At 31.3% G+C, this 16,082-nt stretch overlaps 1 protein-coding gene across 1 annotated transcript; it reads left to right on the plus strand.

The window, feature by feature from the left end:
- Positions 1-8,731, plus strand: LOC134687960 (uncharacterized). Its single transcript, XM_063548423.1, has 4 exons — positions 1-336; positions 954-1,047; positions 1,769-1,984; positions 7,864-8,731. The coding sequence occupies exons 1-4, from the start codon at positions 1-3 to the stop codon at positions 8,088-8,090; spliced, it is 873 nt and encodes a 290-aa protein (XP_063404493.1). The 3' UTR covers positions 8,091-8,731.
- Positions 8,732-16,082: the final 7,351 nt, after the last annotated feature.

Raw genomic sequence — 16,082 nt, forward strand, 5'->3', positions numbered from 1 at the left:
ATGGATATGATTCCATACATGTACTTACGTGTGACGATCCTGTCATCGTTATTCCTTCTAACTAAACTATCTTCCCAACACCAGACACCTGGACTGTTCCGTATTCAACCAGATAAAAGTAATACAAGACTTGATGGATTCGTATATCGTACTTTTGAGAAAATGTCGCCAAGGTTATGTTTTGATAAATGTATACGGAGACCAAAATGCTATTCATTCAACTACAACCGCTATATTTTGAGATGTGAACTAAATGTCAAACCACAGGCTGATGCTACTCTGGATTTTTACACTGAGAATGGATACATCTATGTAGAAATAGAGCCTTACAGAAGAGTAAGTCATGTTTTGAAATACACAAAAAAAAAATTGTTAAAAGTCGTACTTATTAAAAGATGAATGAAAATAAGGAACGTTTTATAACCATTTTTTTTTTTGTCAAATCTTTAGAAAACCCAAAACGTAACAAAATTAATGAAATTACTATCAAAATTAAACTTTGTAAAAGAGGGGCGAACACTAATGAGGGGCATTCTAACATCGTATCAATTGGGAGACATGTAAATGATACATGTTTGTCTCGATTTTATGTCACGTTTGTGGTCATTTATCTTCTGTGGACATTGTCTATTTATGCAACATATATCAGCAATTTAAAATAGTTATTGCGAGGTTTAAAAAAAAGTATATGAGTATTTATGCATTCTTAGTTATTTAGATTTTTGTGGTTTAAGTGTTTCTGGTAATGTTCATGACATAATAGTGCTTAGGATTTACCACATTTAAAAGTCCTTTTTTTTTTTTAACTTTTTATTGCAATTTATACAGTTATTTGTATTATTCCTACTTAAAAGTCGTAATTGCTAAACAATTCCAAAAGTAAAAATAAGTAAAACAACTTTTACTTCACATTTTAAAAACTTTGATAGAATGGTCTGTGTATTACTTTATAGGTTTCTAACTATGACCCGTGTATTGAAAATCTTTGTCAGGAAGGAGAAAGTTGTCAAAGTGTATCAAAAGGCGGAAATATTTGCATTAAAGATGGTAAGTAGAGATGAAGAAGATAAATTTAAAAAGAAATCAATGGACAATCAATCTAGCTAGTGTACGGGCAATTTTATCTCTGTAATTGATTGTTATAAACAATCGGCGTTGGTTTCTAAAGTTGGGATTTCGATTGGAATTAGTGTATTGAACTAGTTAAAACAGGCATAAAAAGCAACCTATTTAAAAATTGTAAATCCTGTATAAAAATATATATTGTGTTTACAATTTGACTTGTTTACATTAAAGATGTTTTTGCTTTTCAGACAGATACGTTGATTACTAAAATAGTGCCAAAAGTATAATATTGGAACATATGACAGTAATGTCTATTTTGAATGTAAAACAATTTTTCCTAGTATTATATACACAAATGCTGATTTAAAACGATGACATTTCAAAAAATTTGTATGTAATGTAAAAAACCAAAAACAACTGACAACACCATGGCTTAAAAAGCAAAAGACATAGGATTAATACGTGGTGCAGGTTCCCTTATTCTGATGAAAATAAGAACCACAGAAATGGAAGGCTAGGTATCAATTCATTCTTCTTCATCTAAATTTGATACATTTATCGTTATCCTGAATTCAATAAACATATTATTTTTTTTCATTAATCTTTGTATTAACCCTTTTTCTATACTTAACTTGCCTGAATTTTCCTACAATCGTGTACAATCGTTAGGCATTTGAGTAATATATGGTGTTTGTTTTCACAGAATGTAATTTTCAGCCGCCACTCACAAATATTGCCGTTGGAAAAAGTACACAACAGAGCTCAGAATTCGGTGGGTATCCTTCTTCATACGCTGTTGATGGTGACACAAAAACGCTTTCAATTACATCTGAACAATATTTACCCCACTGGTGGGTAGATCTTGGAGACACGTTCACTATAACTCAAATCTATATTATAAATAGAATAACCTGCTGTGGTGAGTAAAATATAGCATTTATTATTCAGAATTAAGGATAGTCAACATTTAGATAATACATTAAGTATGTAAATCATATGCCATATTATAACTGATCAATTCATAAAAATGGTCAATATATCATCCTCAAGGAAACACACCAAATCTTTAAATATCTTTAAATGCCCTGTACCAAGTAAGGGAAATGGCCATTGTTATATTATAGTTCGTTTCTGTGTTTGTTACGTTGTAATGTTGTGTTTCTGTTATGTCGTAATTCTCTTATATTTGATGCGTTATCCTCAGCTTTAGTTTGTAACTTGGATTTGGGGTTTTTTCTATATCGATTTATGAATTTCGAACAGCGGTATACTACTGTTGCCTTTATTTTTCACCTTACTCGTATGGATTATTATTTTTTTTTATTCTAATTCAAAAACATGCAATCTTGTTTCACCTGTTTGTTCTCCTTGAAGCCTACAAAATATTATTATTATTGACCTTACCTTATTTCCTCTTATACAGAGATTATGTCATAACATATATACACATCAGAACAAAACACATAACAACACATATTTAGACAGTTCAAAATGTCAAAGGAACATCAAATTAAGCAATCTTCATTGTCGATAATGATCAGCAGCTAATAGATAAAAGAGTTTACATGTGCTGTAGACATGCTGAACACAAAGTTTTTCTAATACCATAGTCTCGTAGTCATCTAGTTCGGATTTAGTCTACAGGATAGAAGAGTAGCTGTGAATTCTAGAGATGTTAGGCTGTCCATATAGACACTCAACTGGATCGGGTTTCTGTTTATAATGTCTCTCCACATTTCATTTCTGTAACCAAGAACAATTTCATATGAGCATAGTATATGTTCTTAAACGTTTGAAAACAGTTTCCTGCATTTTATACATAGGAGTTGTTCAGCTCCAATACAAACAATAGCACACACGTCGATAATGTACTTTGAAGCTACTCTTATATCTGGATATCTCTTCGGAATTGTCTATGCTTTATGAACCTAATGGCTGGATGGATAAGTTTGAAAAAGTAAACGTCGCTGTCGTTTGAAATCCTTTCTAGCCAATTCAATTGTTCAGTCTTGTGAATGTTTTGCGACACTACATAGTTCCATGCAATTTTTGAAGGAAAAGATCCATGTTCAATAAGGTTCACAATATATTGTAAGAGATTGTACTTAATAAATAGTCTACACATATCAGGAATGAAACCAATCTGATTTTCCACACATGTATATTTAAACTCTAGCAGTCTGGTCATCATTATCTGCTTTAGTTTAAACATATTTATTTATAGTGGATTGGGAAACAAGTTTTGCAACTTATATTAATCCCTTTCCACTTTGCGGGTGCGAGTGCTGCCTTGTAGCGGCATTAGCCTACTCTTTTTCGAAATCTACAAGGGTGTCTTTAACGTGCAAGAGATATGGCTCTCTCTTAACACGGGTCAGCCATTTATCGTCCCCTTCCGACGGACTATCATCGTTTCCTTAAGACCATACTCGCAAATGGTGTCAAGGGAGAGCCGAAAATTGAAAATTGAGTTCTGCTTTGGTAGGTGAGCTGAAAATTCCAAACGGAAACCACGTAATCAAATGACCAAACAGATGCTCAAACACATCCAACGAATGGATACATTGTAACAATTTTTATAATTCTGACTTAGTACAGGCATTGCTTACCAAATGATCAACAGAAAATAATATTTACCAGATGTCACCTTTGACCTTCTGTAATACATTTATTTTGATAGATTGTAAGACTAATTGAAAAGGTACAATATCAATTTTGCAGGGACTCCTAAATTGGGAGAAAGTACTAGAATTATGTGGATACTGTTTATAAATAGATACATTATTAGAAGTCACAATAGTATCTAAAATAATATAAGCATAATTTTAAACTCTACGAATGCCGTATGCATACGTTTACCCGGGTTCATACTATTTTGATGACCATGGTGACTTTGGTATTGTTTTTCGAATGATAGCTTTTCATTAGAATTACCTTCTAGTTTTCCCGTCTCATATACTGTAAAACAAACATTAGTTTATACTTTGATATTGTTTACAAAACCTGTAAATGCCGTAATCTGGAAATTTCTTAAAATGACCAAAACGAAGAAACCACTCCACTATAACTTTCTTTAACTATTCAAATTTTGAGTCGCCTATCTATCTTTTAAAAATGAGATTTTTAGTGTATTTTAGAAATGGGGTCATCTTCTTTTTATATCATATGGACTAAAGACCTGAAAAATATTTCCACTCGAAATACAGCTTCTGATTTTTAAATTATGCATGCATGAGGTCATTGACATCACTCGTCAAAAAGCTTCATTTATTGACTTACAGCTGATATTTAACAATATCAATATGCAGGTAACATGATAACCAGTAATACATACTGTTTGATCAAATTTACAAATGATCAATTGGATCTGAAAAGTTCGAAAGTCTGGTATATGAAGGGATGTTTGAATGTATCAAATGCCTTTGAAAAATTTTGTTTGAACCTTTAATGTGTTGTCGTAATCTATGATGTCTTCAATTGCCCGGAATTAAAATCTATATATCGAAAGGTAGGAATTTTGTCAGCAATTATAAGCGATTCTTATTTCTGTCATTTATTCTGTAACAAAAGACAACACAAAACACAAACTTAGCTTTCAATGTTTAACATAAACATTATTTTTTTCCCTTCAAAATAAGAGGAGCTACATACTAAATTTCACTGCAGAAGACCGTGATGGTATAAGTAGAAATCTTAATATATAGATGTGCTATATTTGTTCTTTGGTAAGCGTGAAATTTTAGATGGTCTTGGGATTCCGACAGAAAATGATGTTAAGCTTTTTTCTAAAATCAATCAGCGTGTGTATGTGTTGTGAGTTATTAGAGTTTTCCAATGTAGCTGTTTTACAAAAGCATTCTTCGGGATTACTTGTGTAAAATATACTTACAGAACTTTTCGTGTTTTTTTTAAATTGCGTGTTTAACATATTCGTAAGTTTTAGTTGCATGAGTGATGTCGCACAAAGCGGTATAACTCCGATCTAAAAAGTTAACAACTGTATTTTGTTTCACTCTATGGTTGTTGAGATAAAACAAAACAAACATTAAAAATATTGTTACATTTATGATATTATCTGAAGAAAAAGCAAAATTAAGATCGAACAGCTATTGACAAGTGTTTTGCTGCATACTAGCGTATCTATTTATTAACACCAATTAACTATAGCTGTGTTTATATATATATTTTAATACGGTTTTGATAAAGTGATGTTTCAGTATATACATGAGAACGACTTTCAGACATTTTAATATGTGTATTGATAGCTGTAATATTTCGAAAACATCGTTTTCCTAAGTGTAGCAACTGTAAACTTTACGTAAAATACTGTTGACTATAATTCAACAAACAGGTCATACTTTATTCTTTATCATTCATATGGTGTTGCTAGATCAATTTCCGTTTGATAATGTAAAAAAATAAAAGATCACTGATTACGTTAGTTATTTAGGAGAAATTGTAGGTCTTGGTGAAAAAATACCACCAAACGTCGCTAGTTTACGCTTTTGACTAGACCATAGTGAAAGTTTAGTCAAACCCCTTAAACGGACCGACGACTAAATGTAATTCTATTTAAATCATACGGAAGCGTCTGATTGTTTACGTTCAACTCTAACCTACACTTGGGAGTGATATAAGCGCAAACAATAAGAACAAATTGTAAAAATTGGTATCAATTGGCTGAAAGACCGGTCAGACACAAAACCATCACGTATAAACTATAGACACACTCCACCGAAATAAGTGTACCTTCAGTAACTGATCATTAGTTCAGAGCAAATAACGACTAACAACAAAGGATCATTTAGTTGTTATGATGCATTTTTAAAGTTTCGGGCTTTACATCTCCTTAAAAAAGGATAACAGTTGCTTCTATTATTTTAACTGCATCACTTAGCAATGCTAGTGGAAAATTGTCAAAAGTATATCCAATGTAATTTAAAATTGCCTTGACAACTTTTCATAAACCTTTTTGCATCTTTATATCGTAATGGATGGAGAGTCATATGTGTCCATAGTATAAAAGACATTGCAGTTTAAACTACTATAAAACCAGGTCCTACCGACATTTTTTTAATGTTCTTATTCCTGTATCAAGACAGGGTTTTGGCAGTTATCAATTATTCAAATCAGTGTATGTTAGCGTTGGTTTTGAAGTAGCAGACCGGTGTTTCTGGTGCTCCTTGTTTTCATCTTATACTAGTAGTTGTTACCGTTGGTTTTGGTTTGTGACCGGGATTTGTTTTGAACTTAATATCGATTTATGACTATTGTACTACTGTTGTCTTTATTGACCTCAAAAATATATATAAACTTCGAATAATTGCTAAGAATTGGGAAATTATATTTATTACTCTGTTGAAAGATTAACAGCTTACTTTCATTACACATTTTGATTAAGATGAAATCTATGTTTATTTTATATCAAAGATCTGATCGGTTTAAAAATGTAGGAGTCAGTGTACATGTGTAATCCTTAATAATTTATAAAGTATTCATTTATACTAGCCAAATTTATTGAAAATTACATAGGCAGGTACACTGAATCATTAATCAATAACCTGGGTAAATACGGAAGGATTGACAAATAACTTTACAGAACTATTGATGAATATTACTGTAAAATGTTGTTAAAAAAATGTATCTTAAATGAAGAGTGAGAATATTAATTTTTCTTTTCAAAATTCAAAATACACTACTGACATTAACAGTCACTAGTCTTGATATCTCCGTAGATAATTTGTAAAACAAATTTATATGTTTATTAACATCAATTGACACTGGTTGTATGCATGCACTTCATAATGTAAATCAAATATAATAAATCAGTTAAATATTGTAACTGGGAATTAATAATATAATAGTGAAAGATAACTTAAAGGGTTTACAATTACGCAACAGATGGTGTTTTCTGTAATTAGTAATGTCAACATTTCTTCTTTTTTATTTAAAATGCGGAACGAGCATTACAATCTCTAGCCTTTATATCAAAGTTTTACAATATGGTGTGCATGTATCAATTAGTACTGGCCATATTTATACTTTGTTTTGAAAGGGGAAAATACAGTGTAATAGTATTATAAATATTCAAATTTAGTAACGTATTATGTACTGAATTCGAATAGAAATATAAAACAGTACTCTAGATATGCATATGTAAGGGGTATCAATCGTCTTTTAGCATCGATGTACTATCGAAAATAATATATTGGCATCATAAATAAAGGCAACAGTAGTATACCGCTGTTCAAAACTCATAAATCCAAGAACAAAAAACAAAACCGGGGTAACAAACTAAAACCGAGGGAAACTTGTAAGTAGTACATCAAAATGAATGGCTTTTCTGATAAGGATATATTGCCTTTCTGATAAAAGATCATAAGTTCATTTGACTTTTTTAAGGTTAGGACCGCATCCATTTTTTAAATAACAACAAAATACTATAACATACACGAGAAACAAACGGCTTGATTTGTAATAAAAAAATATTTACAAAAAATTATATTACTTGAACCAAAAACAACAATTGGTCTAGGCTTTGGAATTAGGAATTATGAAGCACATATGAAAACATGACAAACAAAAAAGGTTCACATTATCTAAGTTTAAAATGTATATTGGTGCACGAATATAACTCGTTTTTGTTTTCTTTTTGTTCTTGTATTTCAGTGAGTTTTTGTTTGTTGTTGTCATGTAGCTCTTTTAAGTTGCCTGTTTCTAACAAAAGACTAGCACTTAATTCAAAACACCGATAATTTTTGGGCACCCAACTACATTACATTTCCTTCTTTTTTGCAGGAAATAGATTACGTAACCTTGATATTAGTGTTGGTAATTCACTGGATAGCATGGCTGTGTGTGTACATTACAATGGACCAGGATCAGACGGTGAACATCATGTATTTAATTTAGAAAAGGAAGTAGTAGGTCGTTACGTTAAACTACAAATCATCGGTACCGAATACTTGCAACTTACAGAAGTTAGAGTATTTGGTTATCCAACAGAAGCAAATTTTTGTAAATAACTTTGAATTGAACACACAAATATCTTTAAATCGACGAGAGGAAATGTAGCTCTTCATTTCTTTGACACGATCAAACAGAACTGGTTTAGCTTTGAGTTATGTTTGCATTCCTGCAAGCTCATGACGTTATGTGCAAAATCTCTTCTGCATACTTTTGTCGAATCTATTGTGTAGACCGAGATGACCTCTTTATCATTATTCTTCAATCACTTTTCTTTTTATTTATAAAATGTATAAATGTTTATACCAGTTTCTTGGTAGAAAGTTAATGAACCAGGGGTAAGTCAAAGAACCTCTGGTCTTTTTTCTTAAAAAAATGTTCATCGGAAGACAGCCAGACCTTACTGATAAACCCTTCGAATCAATTTCACAAAGTATACAGGATGGTCTTGAAGTACATAGGTACTAATAATAGCGTGCAATATTAGTCTTTTATTTGTCTCTGTAAATAATTACTTTAAATGTTTAGTATATGTTTGGTGATATCTTTTTGACGTGGCTCGGTACTTGAACAGCCCGTCATTGTGTTTTTTGTGCTGTGGTATTATTTTGTGTTTTTGTCTCTCGTTTTTGCTGATGTGCTTTGTTTATATATCTTTTTGGGTTTATTTTCCTTGTTGAAATATTTGTTTGTTTTTATAGTGATTACGTTTATAACTGTGTTAAAAACTGTGGTCCTATTTTTGATTTTTTTACCTATTTTTACACAGATCGTTGTCAATATAATTGTATGCGACTTATACAAGTGAGAGATTTAGTTAGCTGTAAAACCGGGTTTATTCTATCATCTTCCAAGTCAGGAATATGACAGTTGTGATCAATTTGTTAGATGTGTTTTTAGTTTTTGATTTGGCCATTTGCTAAGAGACTTTCCGTTTAGAGTTTTCTTCGATTTTTGCTATTTTACTTTTTGTTATAATTATTAGAATATCATTTATCTTTATCTTTGATAAATGGATAGTTTCTTCTTAATTAAAACAATAACCTTCTGGTTGAAACACTTAAATGTTAAACCATGAATTGAGACACAAATTTTTCGATTTGAAAATCTGAAATAGCGATGTATAATAACAATATAAGTCATTATTGATGAATAAAATTTCTTTGAAAACAAGCTTTTCTCTATATTGCCATCAAAGCTCAAACACAGAGACCACAACACATAAACGAAAATTTAATGAAATGTGTTGAGTGATGACAGAAATTGCCTTTGCAGTACATTTAGCACACGAGATACCCCGTACGGAAAGCAATATAATTAAAACATTAGCAGCAGGATATATGATTAATTGAAAAGATGAAGATTATGGCTTTGCTATGGTATAATATAGTTAAATCGAAAAGAACAAAGATTAAATAATTATTAAAAAGGAAAGGTCAAAGAACTAAATGATGATGTTTATCCTGTTACTTCGGTTACTCGGTCCATAATTATCAAAATATATCTATTACTATGACGTTATTAGTTATTGCAAAAAGGAAATAAATTGCCATATTACGTAATTCACAAACATAAACTGGAAATGGTTTTGTGTTTCCAAGGAGATAAAAAATAAAATGCAGATTTTAAATGATTTGTCTTCGGTTTATTACATTTTGTTAGATATAATCGGTCGATGACACTACTGGTGCAGTTTTACATCATATCCATAAATTAACTTGTTACAATTGTTCGAATTTTCTAAATACATAGAATTTGCTATCCCAGATACAGATAACCATAGCTGTAGTTGGCAAAACTTTTTGAGAACAAACGTGCGTATGGTGTACACAATTCCAATTCTTATGTCTAAGATATGCTTACCTTCAATATTAAGAATGTCATTGCGTTTGTACCACTTTTTAGCGTAGTGTTTTGCTTTATTTTTTTTAAGTGATGTTGTCTGTTTCTTTTTGACTAACTTGTTATGACCCTTTTATGTGCTTTATGTTTTTGATTGAAAAAATTTTTACATTTAAAGATATATATAAATCGATTTAGAGAAAACAAATCTGATTATACAAATAAAACCGACGGAAACACATCAACTATTAAATTAGAGGAAAACAACGAAACAACAGAACAAAAACAAACGACATACACAAAAACGAACTATTAGGCAACAACTGTAATATTCATGACTTGGTACAATAATTTTAGGAATAACGGTTGGTTGAACCTGGTGTTATTTCTGGTGAAACATCCCGCTTAAATGGCAATGTTGAAAATGTCTCATTGACTTCTAGTGTACTGCGTGTCCGAAATACATCACAATAGCAAGAACACTCATCACAGAGTAACGCACATACAAAAAGTATCAGCAGCTGTGGCGGTCGAAAAAATTAACCAAAACAAACGTAGACAAAAGACTAATTGTCAGTCACAGGGACACAGCTAGTATCTTCCGGTTTCGACTGAGAGCAAGATTGGAAAATTTAGACTCACATTTAAATCAGTAGGAAAAATATGATATTATCGTTTTACTATCTCGTCTTTGTTGCTTTATTTGCGATCACCACCCATCTCCATTCACAGTAACGTTTTGACTTATTAGATGGGATTTGACTAATGTGTTACCCCAATTTGAATTCTTTGTTTTTGTTTTATTTTTACTCCTACTGATTAGGGAAACATTTTTCACTTGCATAAAAGATGGCTTTTCTGAAATTCGTTTAGTTATCTTTTTCGTTCATGGAAACTTATGACTATAATTCCAACCTAAAGTGAAGGAGGTTATCACAGAACAACAACTGTTTTCATAAAACATTCATTATATACCACTTAAAAAATAGTGATAAAACTGAGAACAACACTTTATAAAGTCAATGCACTTTGTACGTTTTTCTAGATCAAGTTTCGTCAGGAACGCTCAAAAACGAAAATTAAAATGCAAAAACAAAAAAAAAAGGAAATAAAATAAAACTTATTTTAAAATTTATCTCAGACTAAGATAGGTAAAAGTTACCTGCGAAAGTTGTGACCTTAGTTATTTCGTAATGTCTTTATTCATAAAAGAAAAATGTTGTGTGAGGGATATTAGTACCGAAGCACTGAAGAATGAGATGATTAGTGATTAAACTATCGTAGATGAAACAATGATATCTACAATGTGTTAGTAAAGAAAGAACATTTTATAAATTTCGTTCACTCAAATAGTTATTCTTTATTTAACTACACTAGGAAAGTTCAAATCCAAATATTCGATAGCCATGAACATATGATTACATGATTCATATCACCTTAGGAACCTGAAAGGATAACCAGATAATGAAAGGTAAAATTTTCTTGACCATGATGAAGTTGCAATCTTAGTTTTCCTAAAGTTTCGAAGTTTACAGTTTTGACATGAATATCAATTATATGGTCATTTTTATAAATTTCCTGCTTACAAAACATTGGATTTTTGGAAAACTAAGGGTTTTCTTATCCCAGGAGTAGATTACCTCATGTATTTGGCAAAATCTTTTGGAATTTTGGGTCCTCAATGCTCTTCAACTTTGAACTTGTTTGGCTTTTTAACTTTTTTGATCTGAACGTCACTGATGAGTCTTGTGTAGACGAAACGCTCGTCTGGCGTATTAAATAATAATCCTGGTACATTTGATAACTAATTATGCATTCTTCTACAAAATCTGTGATTCATATATACTTTTACTCCCTAAAATTGAAAACATATTAAATACATTTTGTCAACAGAAATGCAATAGGATAAAGAGGCTGATCGTGTGAAATACATTACTTTGAATATAATTTACTTCTGACGTACTTAATTATAATCCTGATAACTATTCATATTTGAGTTGAATTTATCAACACAATTCTCTGAATAACTGGGCAGTATGCTTCTGGCATGTATAAACAGATTTACTTTGTTGCACTTCAGTGTTTCTGTTGATTCGCGGTTTTCCTCTTATAGTTGTTGTGTTTCCCTCGGTTTTAGTTTGTTATCCGGATTTGTTTTCTCTCCATCGATTTATGACTTTCGAACGGCGGTATACTACTGTTGCCTTTATTTACTCGAAGATCTGTTTGAAAATATTATTAGCACGTGTTCTTTTTTATTTTCGTCGATTATTTATACTGTAAAAAATGGCGATCAAAATATAATTCTTTCAATTTCGTGCGTGAAGCTCTTTTCTTGGTTTACCCCCTTTTGTCTTTTGGCGAGACATAAACAGGTTTATATCCGTATTTGACACAACGTTTTAGAATTTTGGGTCCTCAATGCTCTTCAACTTTGTACTTGTTTTGGCTCTATAACAATTTTGATCTGAGCGTCACTGAAGAGTCTTATGTAGTCGAAACGCGCGTCTGACGTATTAAATTATAATCCTGGTACCTTTGATAACTATTGGAAGTTAAATAGTATGCCCCAAAATGTCATTGTACTAGTATATCATTTTATAAAACAAAATGACTAACATATTCGTACTTCCTCTCACATTTGAATTTGATCTTTATGTGATACTTTAATGATTAGCGTTTCAATGTACCATTTAACATTTAGTATCTTAACATTTTAACTTTTACACCTAATATCGCATCGTATTACAGACGATTATTATATAAAGTAATGTGTTCTCTAATAAAAACCTGATACACATGAGGGGGAGAAATGTAGTATAGATGGAATATCTTTTTAATATCAATATGCAATATGCTGGGGTTTTATTTTCAGAATTTTAAAATAGCAATTGAACATTGAAACTGTAATGTCAAGAACGAATAAAAAAACATTTTGTCAGTTTTGAATGTCTATAAATGATATTTTTTTTATATACAGCTGTCATTTTTATGAATATTATAGCATATATTTATTGAACGATATAAGTAAAATTCACCTCCACAAACAATCTTGAAAGATCAACATGAGTAAGGGATTGTTTTGAAGATACAATAAACATAACTATCATATGTGTGAAATCCATCCTAATATGGTAATTGTGCTTTTTAGAAACAAATCTTTACAATAAGAATACTCGACACAGAAAATAACAAAATTCACAATTATTCATCACAACTTCAACATATATACAATTATAGCCAGTGGTGGTTATTATTCTTCTGTTTTTTTCTGTGATGAACTTGAAGAAATAAAAAGAAGAATACTACATTATGAACTTAAGGGCATATCCAACAGTTTCAGGGGAGGTAATAACAAACGTAAACGTCGTCTATTGGTTCCCGTAATTTAACGTTGTTTCAACGACGTCATAAAGGAATCACCATTGGAATTGCTATGGCCGTCTTGAAAGTGAGGGTCCTTTCATCACAGGAAAGAGCACAGCGGGAATCGGCAAAAAATTCATACAAAATATTAACAGAAATTAGAACTCAAATCTTTAAAGTTATTTTTTGTCCATTTGGTCTATCATAAAAGAAAGGCAATTATCTTGATCATTATAGACCATACTCACGTAAGTTTCCGTTTTTCTTGAAATTATCGTCAATACATGCAGTAAGGACAACGAGAACAAATGCGTAATGATTTATTATTGCATTATATATAGAATGCAAATTGTAATTAATTCGATCTTTACCAATTTTTCCGAGATTTTATCAATCAGAATAGAAAACTCAAAGTTTGGTTTTACTTGAGAAAGATGAAAAAAAAAATTCTTGAGAAATATAAAATACAGCGTAAACTAACATTCATTAAGCTTTGCGTTGAAGTGCTGATAGGAGGGGTCCTGATCCCGAAATCTTGGGATTAAAAACACGAAATCCCGAGGTCCCGAATTGAAATTACTTAAATCCCGACATCCCGAGATTCGAAAAACAGAATTCCCGGATCCCGAATGGATCAATCCCGAAATCAATAAAGGTCCTACCCCTCTCTGTTAATGTACAGTAGCTTTTTAAATGAATACGACCTTTAACTCTTTAACAATGTAAAACAAAAAATGAAATAGAAAACATTGTTATATATACACTGACATACAAGTAGAAAATAACTGACGATTTTGGTGTTTAGGTGTATGAGGAAACAAATATAATTTAGCAAAAAAAAAGCGGTGTAGTTTCTTTTTTACGGACTAATTAGACACGCCCTCACAAAATCAGCGGATCCTTAATAGGATAGGGGGAAAATGCAGCCATCGAAATACCATAATTCAAAATTGGAGAGGGGGAGGGGGGCTAATAGATTAACTCAAGATTTTGATCTTGTTCAACTTTATTCTAGTACGGCATACGTTTTACCGCTTGCAAACTCTTTAACACAATAATGTATCAATGATTTACTTCAGACCCACTTTCGCCTCGTCGTAAATATGCGTGATATATTTGCCACTGGAGCACGGGAGAAATCAATTTATCAGTTTCATATAGTGATGCATAATCATTAGTTCTCAACTGACAATTGTCTCAAACAGTTTTTTTCAGTTTTGGTATTTTGTTTTTATTTATATTTTATTTTTAAACGAATTTAACATCAGTAGCTACATTGTATGCAGCCAAACTAGGTGGAGGGCAGTAGAACAGAAAATATCTCCATTGTGTATGCAATAACTCATATATTGAAGCGTAAAACAACGACATTCATGCTCGATTTTCGGTCCTTTCGATTATTCTCAATTTATTGATTTACTGATCTCTTTTGTTAAATAAAGTTGTTTTTTTTTATCTAAAACTGGAAAAGGCGCAGCATATGTGTTAAAATCAGCAGTGTGACTTATTTGAAGATTCATATAACCTTTGTTGTTCTTTAGAGATTTTATTCGATGTTCGTATATATCCTTTCAACCATGTATTTAGATGTTTGTTTAACGTATAGATAGCACGAAACTCTCACTGCCCTATGCATCGGATATACGACATTTTTATTTCGACTAAACGAAGCTGCACATTTATATATCCGAGCAGCTTAACGGCCGCACCCAGTTTTAGCAAAGATATACTGTCGGACGGGAGAAGTCCTGTTATGATATTGTAATGGTTATGTTTATTTATGTTGGCCTAATTTGTGTTGAATGGCCTGATAGTTGTTTACCAAATAATTATATAACTGTGCAGTTTATGAATCACTGGAACAATCACAGAATGATTGGAACTTTCTAGAATGATCCTTATAAAAGATGCGTAATTTAAACTTCTACGTTATTCCAGAAACTTCCGTTGTAACTTTCCAGGATTTTCCACAATGTTCCATTATAGAGTGTTCAAGAACTTTCCATGACAACACTATATATACAGACACTAAAGTTAAACTCTCATAATTAAACTTGGACATAGACTTTGATAGACATTAGTATTCACAGCATTTGGATTGACACTTTTATTCTACAAACAACATCATACTGGATTGTGACATTAGTAGTGAACGTAATATTCAAATTGGATTCCGAAAGATTTCTGGATACAGATAAAGATAACAGATTGGACTCATATTTTGACAGTTAAGTTAACAGTAATATTTGTGTAATACCTTTTGTAAACTTTTGTATATTAAATATTGTTAAATTTTACTATTGATTTGTGTCTTTTGTTGGCTACAATTTAAAGGCGATTTCTGGCCGTAACAGAAATTGGGGGCTCGTCCGGGAGACTGAACATATTTTATTCAAAATTTGTTTAATATTTTTATTATAACTAGCCAACAAAATTCTACAAAATGGCATTTGATGCTGGTAAATTTTTGAAAACGCCAGACCTGGAGAGTTTTGATAATTTAAAGAAAGAGGAACTAGTGTTGCTTGCTAAACAACTGAAATTAGTTTTTAAAGTATCTATGAGAAAACAAATTATAAAAAATTTGGTTATAGACAAATTAGTTGACGAAGAAATTTTAGGTGAAGAGGCTCTTGATCTTAAGGTTGAAAATGTTGACGCCTTTAAGTTAAAACAGCTTGAATTAGAACATGAACTTAAATTAAAAGAAATGGAAATGAAGGAGATGGAGAAAAGAAAAGAAGATGAATTTAAATTAAAACAGGCAGAACTGGAAATGAGGGAAAGGTTAGAAATGGAGAAAAAAAGAAAAAGAAGATGAATTTAAATTAAAAGAACTGGAA

The sequence above is a fragment of the Mytilus trossulus genome, chromosome 10, assembly GCF_036588685.1.
Source record: "Mytilus trossulus isolate FHL-02 chromosome 10, PNRI_Mtr1.1.1.hap1, whole genome shotgun sequence".
Classification (NCBI taxonomy): Eukaryota; Metazoa; Mollusca; class Bivalvia; order Mytilida; family Mytilidae; genus Mytilus; species Mytilus trossulus.